Source organism: Equus caballus, chromosome 28, assembly GCF_041296265.1.
Source record: "Equus caballus isolate H_3958 breed thoroughbred chromosome 28, TB-T2T, whole genome shotgun sequence".
Classification (NCBI taxonomy): Eukaryota; Metazoa; Chordata; class Mammalia; order Perissodactyla; family Equidae; genus Equus; species Equus caballus.
In genome coordinates this window covers 33,412,357-33,438,865 of record NC_091711.1, presented here as the reverse complement: position 1 = coordinate 33,438,865, position 26,509 = coordinate 33,412,357, and the positions used below count along the sequence as shown (strand labels likewise).

The 26,509-nt window shown below is 48.6% G+C and overlaps 1 protein-coding gene across 2 annotated transcripts in view; it reads right to left on the bottom strand.

The window, feature by feature from the left end:
- Positions 1–26,509, bottom strand: part of CHST11 (carbohydrate sulfotransferase 11) — a 255,102-nt gene that overhangs the window by 131,516 nt on the left and 97,077 nt on the right. For both annotated transcript variants that reach the window (XM_001498399.7, XM_005606558.4), the window contains exon 2: positions 4,852–4,937. In XM_001498399.7, the coding sequence (XP_001498449.3) occupies positions 4,852–4,937 (86 nt within the window). The remainder of the gene's footprint in view (positions 1–4,851; positions 4,938–26,509) is intronic.

Here is a 26,509-nt window from a genome sequence, read left to right as displayed (position 1 = left end):
GGACAAGCCTTATCCAGCTGGTACCAACCTGCCTTTCCTGCCTCCTCTCCAACCAGCTCCCAACATGCCCCTTCACTCCAGCCACAAACCCCTCACCATTCTCTGAAAGTGCCACGGACTGTGCCACCTGTGGTCCCCGCTCCCGCTGTTCCTCCCCTCTGTGACACTCTTCCTTCCCCTCTGTCAGGGGAAGTCTGATGGATCTCAAATGCGCCCTCCTCTGTAAAGATTCCGGCTCCGGCCTGCGCCTCCAAGCATTAACTACTCGCTCCCGATTCTCCCACCACTTTGCGAAAAGCTTCTATCATGCAGCACTTACGTTCTAGTACGCACATGCCTCTCTTCCCCGGGTCTTTTCCTGTTTATTCTATAAATGACTGTAGGAGAAACACATTTCGGCAAGCGCTGCTGAGAAAACTATCTAGATTGGGGCTAGGAGAGTCGCCCGGCCCTTGTTGGACGATTCAAGCTTTTATCAATCTAAAACTGAATCAGAGACCCCAAAGTGCAGTTTCACCAAGCCGTGCTAGCCTGCAGCAGAGTTCCTGGGGGTGACCCCTGCGGAGCCTGGCTCCAGCCAGGAGACAAAGGTCCCCCCAAATATCCGGTTCAGGAAGGAAAAACCAAACCTGCAACTGCTCACTGGATGTCTCTGTGCCGTCCACACCACTCCATAAGCCGTGGGCCCTGCCTGTGGGAATTTCCGACTAACCTGAGCACATCCCAGGTCTCAGCTTGAGTCACAGGGAAAGAGAACCTCAAGGAGGCAGTTTTCCACCCAGGAAAGCTGAACTGATCGGTTCTCATCCTCCTACAATCTCGCCAGGTCAGAGGGGCCCAGCTCGAACATCTAGGAGCTCTCTGATCCTGGCAAATTGCTCAGCCCGTCTGAGCCTCAGTTAACTTGACCTCAAAAATGGGGTTATTGGGTCCCTCCTTTTAGGGTTGTGAAGATTCAGAGATATGTGTGGAAAAACACCTAGAATAGTCACGGGTATGCATTACACATTCAATGAATAGTAACTTTCTTTCCTTCTCTCTTTTTCTCTCTCTCTCCATCTTTCCTCCTGGAGCCTACCTTACAGAGAAGTAAATTTACTTCAACACATTGGAGATTGGACTAATAAGGGTCCAATTTTATTATTCTTATTCTAATAAAATATTGACTGGTCCTCAGAGATTCCTAGGAACACCCACAGACAATTGGATCTGGTGCATCCTGGACAAGCCTCGTGGACTCAGTGCTTACGAATTCCTGGTCAGCCCCTGGGCTGTGCATCTGTCTTCCTGGAACGTGGTAATCACAGAGCAAGTATAATGCTAAAGAAAGAACCAGGCAGGGCAGGGCCGAACCACGTGAGGGATGCTGTGAAGATTTCAGGGAACCCACGAAAGGACCAGGAGGTGGGCGAGGCAGAAGGACAAGCTGTCTCGCCCTCGCTGGCATTTAGGGGCAATTATGCCCTATTAATGGCTGAGGACGTCGCTCTGCCCTGTGAGTCTGTGCTGAGCCAGGGCGGCCCACAGATGTGCTCGGCCCACAAATATGCAGTTGGCAACTTCTGAATCGTCGGTGACTTGACGCCAGCTGATCTGATCGGCAATTACGTTTTATTTTGGGGCCAGGGAGACAGCAGAGAACCAGGAAAATTATAAGACATCAGAGTGCAGTTTTTCTAAGAATATCAACTATGAACTTTTTTTTAACCAATTGTTGTTTTAATGGTTAGGGGTTTGCAAGACACTAAAATAAGAAAACTCAGGATACTAAAATCAGATTAAAGCCAATTTTCCCAAGGGAGCTTTTATGCTTTTGTCCAATGGAAATCTGGGTGTGATACTTTTTGGGGGGAGGGGAGCTGGGGTAATTCCTGCCAAGAGAACCCAGCTGGTGACAGTGAGGACAGTGTAGAGATAAACAGATTTATAGTTTGTCCTGGGTTTGAAGCTTTTCTCTGCTTCTTACCAGCTGTGTGACCTCAGGCAAGTCATATAACCTTCCTGGCCTCAACCCTCCTATACACAGAATCGGGGTGTGACATCCAGCTCTGGGTGTGATATCTAAGCACTTGATGAGATGTTAATAAGCATCCAGACAGCAGCTGGTCCACAGGACAGTACACGGTCACCAAGATGGTGCCTTCTGGCCATAATGTTGGTTTCCTATCATCTAAAATAAACAGTTCCTGTTTTCACCATCATATATCAAACTCAAATAAACAGTCAGCATAAAAAGGGGAAATGGCATCTCCGGGAGCAGTTTAATTTCTAGCAATTACAGGGTTTGTCATCTGCCTCTGTGATAACATCAACGTCTAGGCTTAGCGGCTTCAACAGCTCAGCTGGTAGGGAAACACGAGAAACCGCAACCAGGCCCGATGGAGTACAAAGTCTGTAAATGTCTTGTGGACGCAAAACCCAACCAAACGCAACAGGAGCGCTTGCTCCCTTCTCTCCTCTTAACGCCTTGGCCCACAGCAGCCCGAAGATCGCCAAGACGGTCTCTCCAAGAAGCGCCACTGGCCCAACTTGCGTGGGAATGGAACATAATTGCAGCTTGTAAAGGAAACCAGCCTAAGAAAAAAACATCCCAGGACAACATCCCGAGGAAACGGGGAGATCTTCCTGCGGGGACGTTTTCCGGGCTGCCAGCGAAGGGGGCCAGACAGCTTGCCCACGACATTCTTGATGGAAGGTGGTGACTCACCCACCTCCGCCCTCACGAATGGCTCCCGGAGCCACGTCTCCAGCCCCATCTTCCCTCCCAGGACCTAGGCTATTGCTAAATGAGCATCTCATCTGGACAACATTCCTAACACCCATGGAAGGAAGAGACGACCTCTGCTCTGGAAGGTTCTCTCTCTCTCCTCTGACTGGTTTAGGAATGGACCAAGCAGGGTCTCCCTCGCCAATTAACTCACTCATGTCAACCCAGAGATACAGGAGGAGCCAGGCATGGCAGGCTAACTACACATGCCCTGCTCACCCTTTTGTGCCCACCAGCTGGCCCTGTGCTGCACATAGTGGGTACTCGTAATAGCAGATAAAGAAATGAATGATTGAATGTGCAAATGAATCTGAGAATGAACCAGCTCCATAAGAGGCGCCAAATAAGACACATCTCCTCAAGCAACCCTGCAAGGCAGGTATTGTTAGCACCATATTACAGACGAGGGAAAGCAGGCTCAGAGGGGTTAAGCATCTTGCCCACACTCACGCAGCTTGTAAAAGAGGAAACCAGCCTTTGAACCCAGGGTGACCCTAAAGTCAAGGCTTCCAATATTGAAACCATTCCCACGACCACGATCACGACAAACCATGTTTATACAGCCCCTGACCCATCAGAGTTATTTCATCCTCCCGACGTTTTGGAGAGATGAGAAAACTGACCGCAAGAAAGGACTCATCATGTAGTCAAGGCCACACGACCAGGGGGAGTGGAAGTAGGAAGTCGAACCTGAACTTTGGGTCTTTCAAACACAGCCATGTGGGAGCTCCGGTGATAGGCCAGGCTCCGTCTTAGGGTGGAGGATGCCAGGGAAGAGCAGAGACACGGTCTAGGGACTTCCTGTCCAGACAGGCATCTACTTCAGAAACAGGTTCTTCCCATGATGCCACATGTTGCCCATAAAATTTTCCCAGGAAAGCAGAACAGAGGATGTCAACGAAAAGATGCAAATGGTTTGCATCTTGGTAGCACGCGTTGTTTTCAACACAGCTTACCAGAAACCCCGTCCTTTGTCGAAGCCCATTCCGCCTCTTCCTAAGGACGGGTGTGTGAACAGGCTGGGAGACTTGTCTATAATAATCTGGTTATTTGGGTACCAAACAAAAGCCAGACATCAAATTCCCTGCTGGGTCACCAGAGAGCCCGGGAAAGAAAGCCTCAGGCAATCTGAGTTTGCAGTTGATCAGAAAGATCTCAGGCTCACCCCTTTGCAAGACTTCTGGGGATCCAGCATCTTTGAGGACCAAGCATTACTCTCCTCCACCAACACCTTCGTCCACAGAAATGCTAAACTAAGATTTAGATACAAAATAAAGCTCAGAGACTACAGCCCAAAGAAGTACAATTTTTTTCTTTCTCAACGGCCATCAAATGTCAGCAGATGGGCCACTAGTTGTGCACTCACCAGTTCTTGGCATCAAGTGCTCATTAATGTTCCCACAAAAGGAAAAGCCTTGGAGTCTCCACATCAGGACCCACACACACCAACGAGGCTGTCACCATGGCAACCAGGCCTCCTCCCTTTGCTCCGGGCTTTCCACGGAGGATGCTTTTCTTTGGTTGGAGCTTATTTTGCTCAAAGAGGAGCTCTTCATAATCAAGTTGGAGTTACCATGACAGTCACTTAACAAAATGCCCCCCACACAAGGGACTCTTGGCAAACTGTCATAGCGAGTTGGAATTCTTGGGACATCTCTGGGCTTTAATAATCGGATGTGGGAGCTGGGTGGCAAGTACACCCATGTGTAAGCCTTCTTTGGGGGTGCCAAGAGAGAGACTGCACAGCTCGGCCGGCTCTGCAATTCCGGAGTCCCACGGTTGACACCTGCCACTGTGTGGCTCAGGGGTCCAAAACCCGGGCAGGTCTGAAAGCTTAGTCCAGAATGACACCAAGGCATTTCTCTAATGTTAAATCCCGCTCGCTAGAATTGCAGAACCATTTTATAGAGCAAGGGTGACCAAGACAGAACCACTGAAGATAAAATGCCAGGCAGTGGAAGAAGTTTCAAATCCCCAAAATCAGAATTTTGGAGTTTTTCAGGCCCCCTCCCACCCATCTCCCAAAAAGGAGAACTGACACATGGAGACAGAGCCAAGGAAGTAAGGAAGTGTCCAGGGCTTACCTGGGTCGGGTTGTAGAGTTCCTGCAGGGGGCTTCGAGACCCCTTCCGGCAACAGATGTCCACACCGAAGGGGTTCCTCCGCATGACTGAGGAAAGAAAGGGGAGGCTCATCAGAAATGAGCAACAAAGCTTTGTTGTCTGACAAAACAAAAAAGGCAGAGGAGGCAAGAAGAAACAGGTAGGGAAGGAAGAGAGAGAGCCGGCTTCTGGCAAAGCTGTTCCTTTTTCCAGTGGGCCATCCCACCTTCCCCAACACTCAGGCATCTCGCACTCAGAAGGACACAAATGATGCTAAACATTCTTTCCAGTAAATTTTTAAGAAAACCAGACAGGCATCTAAAACACTGACATAAAGCTGCTTACAAAAGACATTGTGACAGTTGTTGCAAGAGTGTGAGCTCTACCAGCGCAGGGCTTGGCGACGGCTTTAAAATGCCGCAGCCTTGGGGCTGGCCCCGTGGCCGAGTGGTTAAGTTCCCGCGCTCCGCTGCAGGCGGCCCAGTGTTTCGTTGGTTCGAATCCTGGGCGCGGACATGGCACTGCTCATCAAACCACGCTGAGGCAGCGTCCCACATACCACAACTAGAAGGACCCACAACAAAGAATATACAACTATGTACCGGGGGGCTTTGGGGAGAAAAAGGGAAAAAATAAAATCTTTAAAATGCCGCAGCCTTCCCCTCCCCTGTCACTTAAACGACCTTTGATCCCGGCCTGAGCCCCTGGTCTCCTGAGAGCCTGGCAGAGCGTTCCCCAGGCGGTTTCCCCCGCAGGATGAGTCAGAGGCCCGTCCCCCCAGAGCCTCTTGTAAATCAGCTTATTTTCAATGAGAATATCGGCTTGAGGCCGAAAGGATGAGGGTCTGTGTTTCCAGACAGACAGAGATGGCACTGACAACCAATACAAGAGGGAGAATTAAGCCAACTTCTCAAAAACCCAACCGGGTTGAGGACACCAAGAACTGTTCTTAAACAGAAAGCATTCCTTCTTTTTCGATTCTTCTGGTTCACAAAAACCCTCACTCCGTGCAGCCCCTCACAGCGTCCAGCACACAGCCACCGCTGACAATTATTTGTCGAAGGGAGGGCGGGATGAATGAATGAATGAATGAATGAATGAACGAATGAACGAGTACTCTCTTCTCACATGGGAGGCAGTGTTCTTGTGGAATGACTTGGTAGGGGCATGGGTGGAACAAGGAGAGCAGATCTTTTCACAAGCCTAAATAATTCGCCTCCCACGTAGTGAGCAGAGTGACAGCACGACACTCCCTGGAGCAGACAGCCTAGGTCTGGATCCTGGCGCTGCCCCATACCAGCTGTGTGACCTCAGGCAAGATACCCAACGTTTCTGTGCCTCTGTTTCTTCACCTACAAAATGGAGATGAGAAGAGGATCTAACTCCATGGGCTGGGTGTGAGGATTAAATGAGTTACTACTCTAGGCAGAATGCTTAAATGGGGTACCAGCAAAAAAGTGTTTGTTATAAATTTCTTAAGGTACTGGAGATCATTAACTAGATTTGCACATAATTTATGACGAAAATCGCTTGCCCCCCGCCCTAGGAGGGGACATGAGAACTTCTCCATTCTTGAGCCATCAAGTGAGCTGATGAGAAGTTACCAGACTGCAAGCCGGACTCGGGGATTGACAGGAAAGTCGCACAGCCACAACAGACGGGGGGGCTGGCTGGAAGGGGATAAACCCAGGTACGTCTGCTCAGAAGCCAACCTGAGGTCAGAAAACCGAGGAAGCCACCTCTACAAGCAGCCGATTACTTCTGGAAGGTCTCCAGATGAATCAACGCCTTGCCAGGCAACGCTTCTCGGACTTGTCCCTTTGAGCCACATGGAAACCCTGAGTGTAAACGCTCCATTCCAGGAAACCAGAAGCTGCATTTTCTCTCTCCTTCTCTTTACTTCCCAGAGTAGGGTCAGCACACTTTTCCTGTGAAGGATCAGACAGTCTTTTGGTCTGGGGCTGTCCATCTCCTTTGCAAGTCTTCAACGTGGCGGCTGCAGTGTGGAAGCAGCCACAGACCACGGAGAACCGAACGGCGTGGCTGTGTGCCGACACACCCTCAGCCGTGGACGCTGAAATGCGAATTCCGTGTAATTTTCACATATCAGGAAATAGACTTCTTCTGATTCTTTTCCAACCATTTACAGAAACAGGCGGCGGGCCGGATGCGGCCCACGGGCTGTAGTTTGCGACCCCTGCCCCAGAGAGCGGCCCCAGGTATTCCCAGGGTCTCCGTAAGAGCCCCAAGCACACCCTGGGCGCCCTGCAGCCCTCTCCGGGGAGGAGGCAATCCGGGGGCCAATGTCCACACATAAAAGCCATTCGAGTTTGATTAGGCTGTGCGGAGAAACACTGGTTCTTTGTTCCTCCACGGCTGCCTCGAGAAGAGGGGAAAAAAAAATCCACGTTGTTTTTCTTTAATTTATTACTTCATTTTTCATTTCCACCAAAAACGGGGTAAACTGTTAAATGCACGCAGGTTGCCCTCGGTGAACAATGACATAGCAACACTTCGGAGGAGGAAAAACAGCCATAAAACTTGTAAAATTATGCCCACGCCGTGCATGATTAGGTCTCCCCATGGCGGCCGTGCGGCTCGCCCAGGCCTGTGGCTGCGGGACCGCCGCAGTGAAACCCGCCGTGAAATCCATTAAAAGTCAGCTTTTATGGGGGGCAGTATTATTTAATTGGTTTATTTTTCTAATACAAGGCCTTTAAAATGCTTTGGCCATGTGGGGCCTGCAACACGGGCCCCTTCCCAAGGCCGGCGGCCCTCAGGGTCTCCTCCAGCCCCGCCTGTGACTTCCCTGGGCGCCACGGGAACCAGCTTTGGCACCCCAGGCCACAAAAGCCAAAGGGGCCTTGTGTGCTTTTTATGGGAACGACAACAATCTCACCATTTATGGAGAGCTCATTGTGTGCCAGGCGCTCGACCAAGCATAATCCTTCACACAGCGAAGGAAGTACCTGCGTTTTACAGACGACCTCTCTGAGCCTCCCTTAATTTCAGGAACTTGACCAAGGTCAACGCCTTGCGGGGTGGAAAGTACCCAAGCTGAGATTCAAACCTGACTTCTGGGCTCTTCCTATCCAAATGAGAATAATGAGAACCTACCACGTGCCTGGGAGACAAAGGGTGGGCCGGCAATTACGCACCTAGGTGTGAGAAGGTTTATTCTGTGTGTGTCTCAGGAAGAGCGGCACCAGAGAAAGGTGAGTAACCGACACACACAGAGAGCAGCCTACGTTCAGAGAGCACAGTTCACATGTTTAATCTGCACAGCAGTCCTCTGGGGTGGGTACCGCTACTGTCCCCACTTCACAGATGGGCGTCCTGAGGCTCAGCAGGGTTAGGTAAATCGCCCAGGTCTCACGACAAGTGAGAGGTGAAGACAGCATTCCGACACAGGCAGCCCACCTCGCAGCTGCCACGCTGGACCAATGGTCAAGTGGCAAGTCCACCAAAGATCTCCATAGTTTCCTCCGGGCCCAAGCCCTGGTTGTCTGGCCACTTCTAGGACAAGCGATACACAATGTAGTCCAATATTATAGGATTCATTAAAATGATGTGAGGGCCAAACTATGAACTAACGGTTATTACACTCATTCATGTACTTATTCGACAAATCTTTATCAAGCTCCTAAGATATGCCAGACATCAGGTATGAGGATATACACCCTCTCCGTCTTATTCACGTAGTTTCTCTGGTGCTTGGCACACAGTAGGTACTCAAGGAGGGGTACGAATGATCTAGGATTTAAGGCTTTCTTTACACGCATGGAACAGGTTGCTTCCCGCTCTATATGGAGGAAACGGCCAGGAGCATCGGGCTGCTGTTATTTTTTCCTTTGAAAATGAAAGATCTGATCATCAAAAGCCCTTAGAAAGGAATCCCTGAGGACATCTAACGGTGGCCTTCCGCTGTCCACCCACCACCAGAGTTTTATTTAGCTGCAACACTTGTCTCCTTTCTAAACTCAAGTCCATGAAATTCAAGACCGTTTTGTAAGAATCTAATCAACTCAATTTCCAGTATGATTTCCTGGCCCCGGGAACAGTTCTGTATATTCCAAGATACACAAATGAAGCTAAAATTAAAATCAAGCCACGTATGTTTGTTTCACTATGAAGAGCACGTTGTTTTTAAGCAGATGCTCCACTCCCGGTGAGCTGAGGGCAGGTGATGGAAAGTCAGGTCTCGACAATGGAGGGGAGCCCATCTCCCTCTCCAAGTGGCTCCCTGGGACACCGCCAGGGCTGTTGGGGCAGGAGGGAGAAGCTGCCGGATTGTTAATTCTGAAATAAAACTGATATGCTGTGGGGCCCTGGGTGGGAACCTGCCTTTGACGCATTTCACAAAACCAAAGACATTTGGAATTCTCTGGGATTACAGTCCAGCTCCTTCAATTTACAGAAGAAACTCAGAGAGCTGAAGTACTTGCCCAAGGTCCCCAGGGTAGTCAGCAGCACAGCCAGGGCTGGAACTCAGGTCGTATAAAATACAGCCATACTTAACAATGATAATCATGAGAACTACCATTTATTGAGAATTTACCAGGGGCCTGATGCCTGAGACAATGCTAAGACTTTCTCACAATGCTTCATTTAATTCTCATAAAAACCCTATAAGTTAGAAACAATGAAGACTAATAATATCATTTATTCCCATTTTACAGTTGAGAAAACTGAAGCCCAGAGAGATTAGGTAACTTGCCCAAGATCACACAGCCAGCAAATGGCAGAGTAAGAAACAAATTCAAATGCAGGGTTGTCTGTTTCAGGAACCAGTGGTCTTTGCCACTTTACCGTGCTGTCTGTAAAGGCGGTAAAGGATGCTTTTACACTTAGAGCTCCCATATAAAAATCAGTGCTCTCTCTTGCCGAAACATTCAAAGAGAAGCGCTTCTGGACTAATCACCCAGGCCCAAACGCGTCTCTACTCCTCCCGCTGGCAAAACAGCTCTAACGTGCGCGGCTGACTCCAGACACTTTGCGAACGGATCTGTGAACAGCATGGGCACCAGGCCTCCTCTACCCTACGCTGCGAGCGTGCAGAGCGGCAATGCGATTACAGAGACGTCTTCCCCAAACGCACGAAGTCATGCTTGGCCCCGAGTGCAGTACAGTCCGGTCCCCATGGCAAAAGTCAATGGAATGGGACAGTGTCTCAGTCAACCTCCTCCAGTCAGAAGAAGGTCGAGCAGACCCAGCTCCCTCGCAGGGAGCCATTCCTGTAAAGACAGGGCCGTTCTGCCTTGCAACCCACAGCCTGCCCTGGAAGGACACTATGTCACAGCTCGCCCCCACCCCCTTCGGAAGCCACCGCGCTCAGACTAGTGACCACCTGCCTGGGACTCAGGACTTTTTTCCATGCTAAAACCAGGAAGGTCGCAGGCACACTGGGACAAGCTAGTCACTCAGCAGCACCCTTTGGGTTCAAATCGTGGTTTCACTATTAACCAGCCTGGCGACCTTCAGTCAACTGCCTACTCTCTGAAACTCATCTATAAAATGCAGTAATCACCCCTAGATCCCAGGGTGGTTGTGGGAAGTAAATGAACGTGTAAAATAGCCTGCTATGCATATGGCACCCGAACCCTCCATGGGCAGAGTCACAGGCCTGGAGCCTATCCCCTAGCTCTGCCACCAAACGAGGAGCCTCACTTTGAAGGCTCCCTGGGCCTCAGATTTCTCCTTGCTCAGGTGAAGAGGGGAAACCAGGAGACCTCTAAGTTCCCAATTTCTAAGCACAGGGCAGTGGGCAGTCCCCCTGGAGAAGTGCTGCAGGGAGGGGGGAGTCAGGGAGAAGAGGCAGGAACGGGGCGCAGAGGATCTGGGTGGCAGTTAAGCGGTAATGGGGGAAGGAGGCAGGGAAGAGTGTGGGGCCAAGAGGTTATGAAAGAAAAAGCTCTAGTTGGCTGTGAAACAGACGTCCCATCAATTTCTTCCCAGTTTTCAATCCACTCCCAAATACCGGTTTCCAGGTTGGGATGAAGAGGTTTTTCGAACGGAAAAATACCATCTACAAATAATAACTAGTAATAATATTAATAATGCAAAAATAGGGACCGCTCCTTCCCCAAAAAACTCTTACATGGAAGCAGAATTGGTGGTCTCTTGCTCTGGTGGGGCATGGGCCACAGGGGCAGATCTGGGGAACAAACCCTCTTGTCCCTGCCCCAGGGCCTGAGGTTCCATCGGGAGAGTCAGGGTTAGGAGATCCCAGCGGGGGAGAACCCGGTCCTCTACCAGATGCACTGGGAACCTCGCCTCCAGGGCTTACTCATGTTCCATTGAGTTCGGCATCGCTCTGGAGCTCCCCTCTCCTCTTAAAATGCAAAGGCAGAAACTCCCTTTGAGTCACTCACAAACGCTAGAACCTGAATTAGATGTGCTGGCTGGATCTCTGGCAGGATGCTCAGAGCTGGAGGAGAGAGGACGCAGGCAGAGCAAAGCAAAGGGAAGGTGGGGAGGGGCGGGAGAGAGCAATGAGCTCCAGGGCGCCTTCCCGTCACAATGTGGCTTAGGATCGGCTCAGCCCTAAGCAGTTCCCATAAAGTCGAGAGGTCAGTAAGTCCTCATAAACACTACGGTCTGTTAAAAAAATTTTTTTTTTAATACTCAGAAGTCTGAGTCTCTGTGAGATTCAGTTTTATCTCAAGGAGTCTGAGGTGCTTGGAATCCAGGGTGTGCTCGGCACATTTACGTGTCCAGGTGGGTCCAGGTTTTGGCATTCCTGGTTGGCTCCTGCCTAGCAAAGAATTAAGAATCAAAACTCATGTGTTGGGGCCGGCCCAGTGGCCAAGTGGTTGAGTTTGCACGTTCTGGTTCAGGGACCTGGGGTTTGCTGGTTCGGATCCTGGTGTGGACCTTCGGGCCATGCTGTGGCGGCATCCCACAGAGAAGAACTAGAACGACCTACAACTAGGATATACAACCATGTACTGGGGTTTGGAAAGAAAAAAACAAAACAAAACAAAACTCGTGTTGAGTCTGAGGGGTTCTGAGCCCCCATGTGACCACTCTCATTCATTTTCAGAGGAGAAAACCGGGCCAAGGGAGGGGACAGAATGGCTCTCCCCCCACAGCAGGGATGAGAGAGCAGGGCCAGCTTGTCCCCTCCGGCTCCAGGTCCCCAGCAGTGAAGCCCCACGCCGGTCTTGTCTGCCCTCTGCCTAAGCGCTTAGTGCATAGCTGGTACTCAGCACATGTGTCAAGTGACCTGAGAGTTCAGCCAAAGACATTTTTTCTGCTAACGGGAATTAGGCCAAACCACCTACTCACAGCAAAAGAACAAAGAAGAGAAGTTGCCATGTTCTTTGCTAACACACTTCCTCAAAATTCTTTCATTGGCCTTCTTAGTCACAGGAGTTAAACAAACAAAAACATCAAGAAAATGCCTAGGATACAATCCTGAGGACCTGTGACGTGCCTTCGAGGGGTTCTACCAGCACTCAGTCGACGTTAGCCCTTCTTACTGACTCTCCTCTCTTCCTCACAGCTCCTGGAGGTCAGTGGCATCACGCCTATTCATTCTAAAGACAAGGAAACTGAGGCTCAGAGAGGTGGAAGAATTTACCTGAAGGCACAGCTAGTGTGTAGCAGAGTGGGATCCGAACCTTGCACGCTTGCCTCCATTCCTCTGAAATGAGGCGGGTTACAGTTGACAGAGGCTCGGAACCAGAAGAGAGAAAGCAAAAGGCAGTCCTGAATGCTGACCCAGGGTCTTCCCACCAACCAGGGCCCGCGGAGGCTTCACAGATAGTCAGCACACTCCTGTTCACAGGAGCCCAAACCCTGAGCCAGGAGCCGGTTCGGCCCAAGCCATCAGTAAGCCCACCATCGAACCTCCATCTCCCAGCCTCCTATTCGTTCTCACAGTCCCCCCAGCAGGGGCGGCCGGGAGCCATTCAAAACCACGTCCAGATCTGTTTCTCCTTATTGGAGCCTCGACAAGCAGCCACTAAAAATACTGAGGGATTTGGGGTTTGACTTGATTTGAGAACAATCTGAACCCTTATTATAGCTAACCCCCATGTCAGTCTCCTCTCCTGCTGTCAGTGCCTCAAAGCTCCTGACGCCCAGCCTCTGGAGGTGGTTGTGAAACTAAAGTGAATTAAACTTTTGGCAGATGAAGGTCAAGGTATAAATCTAAGAATTAGGTGAATGCACTTGGTATAACTCGGGAAGGGAAAAGACACAGCTTCATCTAAGAGCCAGGAGATTTACTGCCAAAGGAAGCATCCCGAGGGACTCTGACACTCGACTTTGAAGAATATACTGTGCACATCACAACAGTGACCTGCCAGGAGAAGAACTGGACCATCAGGTACACTCACCAAAACCAACGGCCTTGGCAGTCAACCCACTCCCTCTTCTAGATGATTCTGGCCCATCTGCAAGAATGCGCCCAGAGCAGAGGGTTGTACTGACTTGCAAAACGCACGAGGTGCCTGCGCCTGTCTCAACCAGCTGTCAATCAAACAGGTTAGCACAGCATCAGGCACATCTAGGACAAGAAGGGCATTCAGAGACCAAGTCCAATGGCTTTTTTTTTTTTTTTGAGGAAGATTAGCCTTGAGCTAACTGCTGCCAATCCTCCTCTTTTTGCTGAGGAAGACTGACCCTGAGCTAACATCTGTGCTCGTCTTCCTCTACTTTATATGTGGGACGCCTGCCACAGCACGGCTTGATAAGCAGTGCCATGTCCACACCCGGGATCTGAACAGGCAAACCTTGGGCCACCGAAGCGGAGCGTGTGAACTTAACCACTACACCACCAGGCCAGGCCCTGGAATTTTTCATTTAATATTTTGGACAGCGGATGACCCGAGTAACTGAAACCACAAAAAGCGAAACCAAGGATAAGGGGGTACTACCGTACACAGTTGAGGAAAAGGACCCTCAGAATTGGTTCCGATTGAGCGAGAGAAAGGGCAGGATGCAAAACTCAAAAGTGACGTTCCTGGCCAGGAGAGTTTGCAGTCCGCCCACTGAGAGAACACGGAAGAGGTGAAGGGAGAGAAACGGAGAGGAGGGAAGAGAGAGGAAGAGCCGGGCTTTAAAAGGTTAAGAAACCCCAATCCGGTTGAACCCACCTGGTCCCCAGCCCCATTTTACGGGTGAAGAAATGGACGTCCAGGAGCATAAGTGACTCGTCAACGTCACACAGCCACCAGAGGCAGAGCCGCGGCTGGAACACGGGTCTCCTGACTCCTGTCTTTGTCCCTTTCTCCTTTTGTTCCCAGTTTACTTGTGATAAACTGATATTTTCTGTTCTCTTACATATATTTTTAATACTAGTACAGCTCATTAAATTGATTTTACAACTCACCAATGGGTCGTGACACATGGTTTAAAAGCCCCTCGCTTAGACATCTTGAAAGAGTCAAGTCAGGGACAAGAGTGTTCATTTAGGTTCAACTTGAGTTTGTTTACGAGCTGAATTCATTAAATACTGATGAGAGAACTCACAACGTCCACCCCTAAAACGCCCCTCCCCAGTGTTCCCCATCATAGTAAACACCACGAGGCACCCAGCTGGGCAGACCAAACACCCAGGAGTCATTCTTGAGTCCCCTCTCTCACCTGCCATACCCCCCCCATCAGCTCATCTCCTCACTTACCACCCTGGCCCAAGCAAGCTACCATCACCTCCCCTGGGACTAACACAAAAACCCTGTAGCTGGTCTCCCTGCTGCCACCTCGGCCTCCCTACTCTATTCTCTATCAGCAGCCAGAATAATCTTCTAAAAATATAAATCAGATCACAACTTCCACCCTGCTCCAAAGACCTCTCACCATCTTAGAACAAAATCCAAAGTCCTTTCTATGGCCTCAGAGGCCCCACATGACCTAGTTCCTACTTGCCTTTTACCCCACCTCTTCCTGTTCCTCAAAAATGCCAAGCAGTGGCCTCAGGGCCTTTGTACTTGCAGGTCCATCAACCTGGAATACTCTTCCCTGATACCACTATAAGTGCTTTCTTCTTGACTGTGTTCTCTCACCTCACTATCAGCTCCCTGGAGAGGCCACCCCTGACCATGCTAGCTAACATAGTCTGTCTTCCCTTTCTCACTGTCTGTCTCTCCCCTGCTTTGTTTTATTCTTCTTCAAGGCATTTATCATCTCCTGACTTTTTCTGTTAAATGCTTTACTGGCCACTGTCCATCGCTTCTATGAGACCGTAAGCTCCCTGAGAGAAGGGACTTGGATTGTCCTGTCTACCAGGATACCTTCAGTACCTAAAAGACGGTCCAAATTCAGGGCCTGAATGAATGAACGAATGAGTGAATGAATGAATCAGAGCTCTTTTCCCCAAAAGTTGGAAACTAGACCATTTTTGAAACACAGTTACCCATCCAATGTCTTCTAAACTTTCCTCATAAGAGTCACCCAAGATACTTATAAAGAAACATACATTCCCAGCCCCTTTGCATCAGACGTCCCAGAGAGGGGCCTGGGAAGCCAAGAGTTGAACGAGCATCCCATGGGATTTGCGTCTCAGAAAGGGTTTGGAGACCCCGGACCAGCCAGGCAGGAGAAACCAGTGGGTACACAGATGATGCACACGCAGGACAATCTGGAGAAGAGGAAAGGGAGAAACTCACTCCAGCTGGGGCCAGCGAGTCCAGGGGACCAGGTGGGCGGTGTCACAGGGAAAGTCCTAACAAGTGTTGGGGGGAACCGAGCTGCAAAGGGTGTGCCGGCTAGAAGAAGCTGTCTTCCTTTTTTATTGACACCTTAACTCACTCCAAAAAGGATCTGGGGCCAGACTGGGAAAGCAGTCATCTGAGCCTGTAGTTGAGATGAAGCTTTGAATAAGATCTTCAAGACAGAGAATAACACAAGTGGGGTTTTGCTTATTTTTTTAAAATTATAGTAAAATATACATATTTACCAGTTTAACCATTTGTAGGTGTACAATGCAGTGGCATTAAGTACATGCATAGTGCTGTGCAACCATCACCACCATCCACCTCCAGAACTATTTGGATCATCCCAAACTGACACTCTGCACCCACTGAACACTAACCCTTTGCCGCTCTCCCTCTAGCCCCTGGCAACCACCATTCTACGTTCTGTCTCTAAGCACGTGACTATTCTGGGTATTTGATAGAAGTGGAATCTTACGATATTTGTCCTTCTGTGTCTGGCTTATTTCACTCAGCAGAATGTCTTCAAGCTTCACCCGTGTTGTAGCATGTGTCAGAATCTCCTTCCTTTTCAAGGCTCAATAATAGCTGAATTGAATGCATAGACCACATTTTACTTATCCAGTCATCCGTCGATGGGCATGAGGGTTGTTTCCTCCTTTTGGTTCTTGTGAATAGTGCTGCTGTGAACATGGGTGTATAAATATCTGGGTGAGTCCTCACTTGCTGGAACGCGGAGCGTGAACCCAAGGCAGGGCCCAGAGGCGGCTGGGTTAGTGCCCTGGCTGCTGGCCTCCGAGTGCGCTCTGTGAGGACAGTAGGTGGTCACAGGAGCACGGCTGTATGAGCATGACCTCAGAACCCTGGCCTTGGACCCAGACACCTCCCTGAGGGTCTTCAGTCAGCTCTCACTATAACTAGGTCTTACTGCAGAGAGCCCAGCGGACAGGCAAAGAATCAGAGTGGAAGGAAGCCACCAGGGGGGGCTGGGTCTTCTGTGGAGAGACGTTTGAATTAAGTCGCAAGTGACCGGAGTCTGGGTCCTGGGCTGCAAGAGCCCCCACTCAGAGGCAGAGCTTAGTTCCCCAGCTAGGGGTCAACTCATGAAGAAAGTTCAGGTGGTAGCCCAAAAAGTGGCTTGAGAAGGTCACTCCACAATTGTTTGAGATGGCAAAATTGTTTCCTTAAAATCGTAGCATGATTTCAAATTAAATACAGAAAGTGTCCAAAATAGGCCAATTTATAGACACAGAAAGTAGACTAGTGGCTGCCTAAGGCCGGGGGTGGGAATGGCAAGTGATGGTAAACACACACAAAGGTTCTTTTTAGCATGATAGAAATGTTCTAAAATTAGCTTGTGGCGATGCTTGTATAATTTTGCGGACATACTCAAATTCATGGAGCCCTACCCTCAAAATAGGTGAGTTTTATATGTAAATCACATCTCAATAAGGCTATTTTTTAAAATAAGTACAGAATTGTTTAAGAAGAAAAGCCATACGATTACTATTTTCAAGACTATTTGAGTAGGAGATCTAGCTTGCAATACCAACATGAAAGATTTCATTGAACAATTTATTTGATTTGAGATTTTAAGTTGAAATCTTCTAAGTTTACAAACAATATTGGAGCATTTAAGAAACTTAAGATTCACTCTATTTCTAAGTTCGAGGTATTAGATTTATTATTTAAGTATTTGTTAATCAGGCAACTGAAGTACTCAAAAAGGACATTAAATATATTAAATTTTACGTGCAATTTAAAATGTTAAAAGAAGGCTAAATTTGTTAGGGAGTCAAATATTAACCAAAGGATGTCCTAAAAGTAACTTAAAATTTACTAGATTATGAGTAGACGGGAGGATGCTTCATTGAAAGGCTAGCTTCCTAGATTTGTAGCTTTAGCTTTTTTAGAAGCTTTTTTTGTACACAGTGTCACCCTCCATGACATGCAAATGCTCGCGTTAACAGAGAAATTAACAGGAACTGGCACCTTCAGGCTGGTCTGAGGGCGGGGGGTCTGAGGCCCCGGGAGGAAGAGAACCAGCCCCGACTCAAAACCTCGGCACAAATTCTGTTCCTGAAAACCCCTCCAGCGGTGGAAGGATTTCACTGTGGAGAAACATATGAGCCGGGGGTGGGAAACACAGTTCAAGGAATCGGAATTGGCAGCGAACATAGGAAAGCCCTTCTAAAGTACATTTTATGTTCACTTAAATAAAACAAGAGAGACAGCATCGGCAGCCCCGATCCTCTTAATTACATTCCACACACCTTGAAGGCGTAATTATGGGCATTGCACAGTTAATTTTCACTTACCCTTCCTTTCCTGCCGGAGAGTTTCGACCCTCTCCCCTGCAGTTTCCTTGGAATGCTTATAAATTTATTTTGCAGCAATGCAGATAATATGCCAAAATACTTTCTTCCCTGCGGCTGGAGCTCCAAGTCTGATTTTACGACTTGGAGACATTTATGCCTGCCTCTGGGGTTCCCCCGCTGCTCCAGAGACATCGACGATTGCGGCTGCTTGAGAAGGGAAATATTTTAGGTAAGCTTTATTTAAGCTACTCAAGCATGGCGCGGCATTAACCCCAAAGCTACTCTCTCCCCTCGAGTGCAGAAAGCCGTTCGGCGCCGCGCAGGGCAATTTCACACGCACGCAAGACTGTGCCAGGCAACCCCACCGCTTGCACAGGGCTCCACTCCCTCCTGGCCACACAGCCTCTCCAAAGGCCCCAAGGGGACTGGCGCCCGTCCGTCCTCTCCCTCAAGGCCACCTGGGCAAAACTGGAGCATGCCCAGGCTGCTGCTTTCGTTCTCTTTCCCCCATCCTGTCCTAGAAGGCAGAAACGGGTCCTGGCTAAGACCATGGTGTAGCAGACTGAAGCACGTCCCCTCTACACGCACGTCCACTCAGAACCTCCGAATGCGACCTTATTTGGAAATAGGGTCTTTGCAGGTGTAATCAGTTAAATTAAGACGAAGTCATACTGGATTAGGGTGGGCCCTAAAACCGATGACTTGTGTGCTTAGAAAAAGAGGAGAGGACACAGAGAGCCACAGGGAAGACGCCCACGTGAAGATGGAGGCAGAGACTGGAGCGACGCAGCTACACGCCAAGAAACACCGAGGATGGCCACGGAGCCCCAGAAGCTAGAAAGAGGCCAGGGAGGACTGGTCCCCAGAGCCTGCAGAGGGAGCACAGCCCAGGCGACACCTGGATTTCAGACTTCTGGCCTCCAGGACTGTGAGAGAATACATTTCTGTTGTTTTAAATCACCCAGTTGGTAGTTCTTTATTATGGCAGATCTAGGAAACTCACACACACGGATTTATGTCCTGTGTGACCTCAGGACATAAACCCAACCTCTTGGCCTCGGTTACCTCTCTGTAAAATGGGGATCACAATATGCCCACTTAGTAGGGATGGTGTGAGGACTAAAGAAATTAATCCGGGTCAGGTTTTGGAGCAGCACCTGGCAGAAGCTAAGGGCTCGATGAGTTATAATTAGCTAGCATTCCTGATGGCCAGTACCATCTTTTTCTAATTATTCCTCAAGAAAGCGCCTCAATATCCTCTATTCCAACCGAAAATCGCCCTGTTATGACATATACACATTAATCTGTGGATACTAAATTATTTCACGAATTAGAGCAGAACTATCAGACACTTAATGGACAGAGGAGTTGGTGGTGGACCATGGAGTCTAACCATTTGACTTCGCTCAAGACGATGGTGAGACAGCTACAAATTGCTGACGCGGGCCTGCTGCACAGAGGGTGTGTGTACCTTTTCTCCAGAAGCAAGAGAATGAGGATCTAGAGAGACAGCTAGAAAGAGATTATCTCCCACAGCCAAAGACAGGCTCACAGTAATAAAGAGCTGGAAGCTTCTAAGGCACCCAGCCACCCATCTACCCAAACTCATATTTTCATCTCTGTATGTCTAGATGAGTTAAAGATGGGAATTATCTTTTTAATTGTTCATTTGTATTATTTCCTTCTGATGTTTGTCTGGCACAAGATTTTAACAGAGAACACGGATTTTAAAAATCTCCCCGTACGCACTGGATCACTGGAGCCGTGAAGACGTTTACAGCCTTCAACGACAGCGATTTCTCTCTTGGGAAATTACACCGAGGGAGTAATTCAACAGAAGCTAAAAGATTTATGCGCAAACATGTTTACCATAATGTTTCCCTTCCAATAGCCAAAAATTGTAAACACTCTAAAATGTCCGAGATTAGAAGCACCATTTCATAAATCATAGTTCACTTAGGTACATCACTAATAAATCACAGTATATGAACTACTCAAAAAATGACGCTGATATTAAAAGTAATGTGAAGACATGGAAACGGAGCTTAAGTTCAAGCATCAGAATTCAAAACACTGGGAAGATCAAGATCTGAGCTCTGTAAATATATAGACACAGAAATGACAACAAATAAAAATGAAAACAATTGTTATAGGATGGCTTTTATGCTTTCTTCCACGTTGTATATATTTTTCCCAGCTAAAAACGATGACTTCAATATAATCCAGATCCTAAGCAACTCTAAATGTTAAAGATGCTACTGAAAGCCAGGGCAGGTCTAAACAGAGTTGGAATTTTCCCAAAGAAGACCCCAAACTCATCTGTAGCCGCTGATGTGGATATTTTTCCCCAATAGATCTTCGGAAAATGAGAGCACAATGAGGGCACTTAATTTTTGCGCGTCTCAGGACTATGAGCTGCTTAGGTATAACTTAAGTTGCTGCCATGATGAAGTGGTGCAGGGGTGAGGTGGGTAAAAGCAGACGCTGAAGAAGATCCAAAAGTGGATGAGGGGGGAGGCTGGGGAGGGGGCAGAGAAGGTACACTCAGACTTGGGGGGAAGCTATGCTGCACCCCAAATGCTATTCTTCTTGAAATGTGTCAGAAGGAAAGCCCCCTGCAGCTGTAGCCTACTAAGCGTGCCCACGCTCCCCATCTCCCCCACTCCCTCCTTGCCTTCGAGTGAATCTAAGATGCAACGCTGACCCTCGCTGCTGACGCTCGCTCCGTAGGCCCTCTGAACACAGGCAATGGGAGGGGAATGAACCCAAAAAAGGACCAAGGCCACTGAGGTGATTATCGCCAGGGAAATGTTTAGCATTTTGAAACTTTTTCCCTAAAAAAAAAAAAGCCTTATGACAATAAGGCAAGACAGAGTCCCGTCTTCCTCCACAAGGTAAGAAAGTTGTGCACAAGATCCTCATTGCCATGATAAGGAGGAAGGGACGGCTCTGGGGCTGCGGCACACGTGTCAGGCTGGGCTTAGATCTTGAAATTCCTTCAAAGCCAGCCAGGCAGGGTCCATTTGCGCAGGCACATTAAAAAGCTGTAAAACAATGAGAAGGTGTCTGCAAATGGTTACAGCTACAAGAGGATGCGAGAACGCTCGCTTGTCTGTATCTATGAGCAGTGGCCAGGTGTGTTGGAAAGGGTTCTGGTTCCAGGCTTGCTGCCACCTACTATGCAGGTGACCCGGGGAGGAGGGGGACAGGAATAAGCACAAGATATTTTGAGTCCCTACTATATGCCAAGCTGAATGTCAGACACTCATTTATGCAAGTGTTATTTAACCTTTCTTTCCTTGCTCCCATCCCAAAACATGTGTGTTATCATTCCCATTTTACAGATGAGGAAACAAGTTCAGGGAGGTATCTGCCAAAGTCACACAGCTAGTAACTGACAGATTCTCTAGACAGATAGAGCAGGTAAACGTTTATTATCTCTGAGTGTTATCAATAGAGATCTACCTGACATAGAAGAGGAGGGGGAGCAGAGCAGACACGAAAACACACAGAAAGCAGCATTTGACAAAACGCGGGGTCCATCGCTTAGTAAGAGTAATAATGTGAAAACATGGAAAAGAGGTTTAAGCTACTTAGTAAAAGTAATGGGGCAGAGTCAACATATCTGTCTGATACAGCTGGGTCAAAATGCTGACATCACAGCGTTCAAACACACACACGCGACGACAACACGGACTTCATGACCAGGGAGGAGAGCAAAGTGACGAAGGGTGAGCCCTGAGGGTGGCAGAACTGCTTCAAGCCTGGCTCCTCCACTAACCAGCTGAGGGAGCCTTGGAACCCCTCTGCGCCCCAGCTCTCTCACCAGTAAGACGGGGATAAGGAGAGAACTCGCCTCAAAAGGTTATTTGAGAGGATTACATGAAATTGAAGCACCGAGTACACTGCCAGCCACGATTCTAATGTACACATACTGTTTATACTCTCTTCATGTTTTTTAGCTTCTCTGAAATCAGGATGCATCTCACAATCACAGCCTTCTTAGAGCTGATAACAGAGAAGCGACAATGAGGATGATGGACATCCCTGACTCCCTTCCTAGACCCGTGGGCCTGCCCCCATCTCCATCCCTCACCTCAAAGCCCAAACCCTGGAAGGAGTGTGCTTCTCCTCTGTCTCTCTCCCTCCGTCCCTCTGTCTCTCAATCTGCCGCAGGTTTAATGTTTTGTTTTCCGAGCCAAGACAACTGTCAAGTCCACATGGCAAAGTGCCCCAGCATCAAAATGCCCTGTAGCCTCTGAGGGTGACCCCAGAGAGAGGGCTGGCTCAGGGGCCGGCAGGCAGGCGGCTCCAGGATAACCGGCCCCCGGAGACAGCCCTGCGCCCCAGCCACTCATCACAACACCAACGTCCCTGCCCGGGTGTCCTGAACAGCAGCGGAAGCCACCCCACCCCCTGAGTGAGTGTCAGGGCACACCGGGACAGTGGGTCTTCAGCAGGATCAAGAAAGACCCTCCATCACCGGACCCTCTTCCGAATAACCACCCCAGCTCTTGTCGAGGCCAGAAATCCCCGCCAGTGTTCCTCTACATCAATGATTTCTTCTTTTTTTAACTTTTAAATTTTTTAAATTATATTTATTTATTTTTTGAAGTTTTAAATTTTTTTTATTTTATACATCAATGATTTCTAGTACCTCTCCAAGGTTTGTTTGGCCACCAAATCAAAATTAACCAGCTTTCTCAAAATTTCAATAACTACAACATCAAGAACAAACGGGTAGAATTTTCTCAATGATCAAGCTTTTCTCCTATAAAACTCTGTTAAACAGTTGACATGGTTACGCTTGCATCATCTACAGATAGATAGATATAGACATCGATAGTGCTAATATCTCAAAAATATTAACAGATCACCATGACTTCCTTGGCCCCCTGGCCAAGTTTGAGGTGGTTCCTCCAGCAGGAGGTGAAGGAAGTCAACAACCCTGGGAGCAGGATCCAACGTCCAGAAGAGTGAGGACGCAGGAAGCATCCGTCTATAAGAGGTTGGAAAAGGCTGATGGATGTCCTGGAAATAAGAAATTGAGTCTTATAGTATTTGGAAACAGGTAGCCTAATGTCTAATCCAACTGACCTAATTAACCTTTTTTTTAATGTCCTAAACTTTACTATATCAGCCTGTGCATACAGCCAAAGCTTTTGGCTTTACTGCAGCTGAACATACTAGAAACTTTAGTCAAATCCAAAAACTGATCTTTAGTTTCAATTTTCTTTTATACTCTGGCGTAAGCCTGGGATCTTCCTTCTTGTTAACAGAAACTGCAAAAGATATTTTATCCCCCAAATCCATAACGTATGGGGGGAAAGTCACAAACGATTTCTGGCTTCAATCTTCTAATGAAATAACCGAATGGTTTGATTCCAAATTCAGACCTTTTTCGTCAAATGGCTATGGGAAATAAAAGGGACTGGTTACTTGGGGCTGGTCTTTGTGACCACTGTCTGTGGTCTTTGATTACAAATAACAGTTCCGTGTGCCTCTTGACTATCAGTGCTCGTAGAGAGTGTGTGAGCCAGGCCACGCGGAATCCAAAACATCGCTTCCGGTCAGCTGGGTACTGCGAAACAGGATCTTTAAACATTGAACTTTTATCTGCAATCGTGTTTGGCCTAAAGAGTTATTCAAATTACCTTGCAGCTCATGAGCACAGCTGGCTGCAGACAGACAGCAGAATCAGAGCTGGGAGTCCACGGGATGCAGCCCAGGGTACATACCCACACACTGGCAACTGGAAGTTACCCACAGTGGAATATATTTATTCTCTTGAAACTTCATTCAAGAAAAACAGGAATAGCCCATTCCCAAATATCTGTTTAGCTGTCTGCCTGTTCCAATGGGCCTTCCACACTCATCCTCATTCCCTCTCATTTTAAAGATGAGAAATCCAAGGTCAGAGAGGTTAAGTGGCCACCCATGATCACAAGATGAATCCTTGGGTGTCCATTCCATTGTTGAGGAAATGGAGGCTCAGGGGCGTAAGAGACTTGCCCAAGGGCACAGAGCTAAGTGCTGTAGCAGAGACCCGAACCCAGGTGAATCAGACCCATGTTCACAACAGCTGCCTCCCATATGAAAGTTAAAAAGAAAGAGGGGTTGTGCATTGAAAACAATATTCACTGAGCCGCCACACTGTACCGGGAACACGGAGGAGGTAAAGTAGAACACACGTAGCCCTCACTGGACGTCAAGGGTCGGCAGTGCCTCCGTTCTCCTTCTAGCATCTTCCTCTGATTCTTTAAGGGTAACAAGGAAACAGAAGCACGGAAGGAAGTCCCATAATAGGCACCTGGGCACCGACTCATTGCTTCTTCTTTATGTCAGCATCTGTGTTAACTTCCCTTTGTGTCTCCTATGTTGAATGGGGCCAGCACAAAGTAAGTCCTCAATAAACATTTAGTACTTCGTCAGCTAATTAATCCGACTTTGCAGCTGACACGACTGTCCATCACAAGAGCCCAGAACCTTCCTAGTTTTTGCTCTGGAATGTGAGAGCTCTGGCTCATGTTCACCCGGTGATCTGTCTCCAAGTAGCACAGCCAGTTTCATGGCCTCCTCAAGAACCCCTATCACAGAGTGCTCTGCTGAGTCTTTCCTGTAGCTTCCATCTGAATCACTCCCCAGACTGAAGAGACACTGACTAAATAATATCAGACAGGACTTCAGAACTCTGGGAGAGGAGAAGCCACGCCAGAGGGCTGATGACTCAATTTTCCACTTTTCAACCGGCTGTGCTGCCATCCTGGAGAAAGAGTCAACGTACCCGGGGCTGCCATCAGCACGCAGGCAGGGGGTTCCAAACACGTCATCAGGAAGACAACGATCTTAGGAAAGAAACTCTAATAGAAAGGTCTAGAAGCAAAGATTGCCCAGAAGCAAAGATCTATTCTACCCAAATACACGAAAAGAAAAATGGAGAAGTCACAAAATATATACATGAATTTGGAAAGACCTCTGGATTCAGGAAAACTTATCTTTAGGTTTAATATATCGCAAGCGATCTAGTCGACGGAAGCCTGAGTTCAAGGACCAGGAAGGTGTGATGCAGTGGAAAGTCAGTGGGCTGGAGGCCAGGAAGCTGGTGTTGGACTGAGTTCCTAACTAGCAGTGACCTTGGGTAAAGACCCACTGCACTTCTGGGTCTCAATATCCTCATCCTTAAATAAGGGGGGTTACTCTATTTGAGATCCCTTCCAGCTGCAAAAGGCAACACTTCTGTCACTCAGTCCACCGGCTGATTCCGGGCCCTCCCTCCAGGGCTGTGACGCTCTCCAAAATTCTGCTGGCAGTGTGCTCCGCCACCAAACAGGCCAGCTTTTGTAGCCTCCTCAGGGCACGGTAACCACAGAAATAAACCCAAATGCACCGAAAAATGTAAATGGGTCATGAGTGCTCTTACACTTATGAAGTCAGCAGTGTGAAACGTTCAACAAGATTATCTACAGATCTTTTGTTGACATGCAGTAAAAAAAACCTCCTCTTAAATAGAAAAAGGCCCATTTGTTCCGTTCTCCACCAGACCGGTCTTGAGTCAGCAGCGTTTGAAACCCGAGTCCCCGTCATGACCGTGGGTTGCCTCTTACCGTCTCCACAGAGGAGGGAAACTTGGATTTTTGACAGAGATATCCTCTATTCTGCAGGGGGCCCTGGGAGAGGCAGGGGAAGTTGCCCTTGGCATTGACCAGACAATGAACTCATCATCCTGCCTGGCCCCGAAATAGAAATGGAGCTTTAAACATAAGTCCCCAGCGTCTCCTCCATCAGCATCGCAGACAGAGGTTAAGGTGCTCATAAGAAAGTCAGAAACGAGGATGCTTACTTAATGCATGATAACAAACCCATCACCCCAATAATCCCCACCGCTCCACTGGCATCTGAAAGCAGTTATTAAGCACCTAATGTGTGCACAGCCCTTCCTTCCTAGAGCGTTCCAAAAGGAGCCCTCTAGATTGGGCTGCATGCACAACTACATGAGTGTGCTTACTGCCACTGAACTGGGCCACCTAAAAATGGTTAAAATGGTAAATTTTATATTATATATATTTTGCCACCATTTTTTTTAAAAGATACCCCCCAAAAAATGTTAGGCTGCAGCCCCCAGACAGGCCTAATCCCACAGACGCAAAAATAGAAATGCTCCGCCGGTGAGCTATTTCCAGCACATCCCCAAAATGTCTGGGGCTGATATCACGGCCTCTCCCCTGGCCAAAGTAACCACGGTCCTTCTGGAATCTCAGAGTGAATCCACAGCCATTTCCACCCCTCTGGGGCGGGGGGGTCTCAGGATTGAAGCCTAGACCTGTGGTTCTCCAAACCTGAACGCCCCTCAGGACCACCCGGGGTGAGGTCAATGCAGATTCCCAGGGTCCCACGATCAAGCTCCTGATTCAACAGGCCTATCTCGAGGCCCGGGAATCTGCCCTTTTAAAAGTGTCCCCGGTGATTTTGGGGGGACTCGGGGGGTACTGAAGGGCCTGGGAACGACGGGCTGACAGAAGGGGGTAGATGAGCCAGAGGCGGCCCTTGCCCGGGCTTTAGAAACGTCCAAAGGGTGTGGCCACAGGGACCGCTGCCAGCTCCTCTCTCCAGCTGAGGCTGCCCGGTGCCCTTTCCCACTTCAGGGAGGCCCTTGCCTTCGAGGCC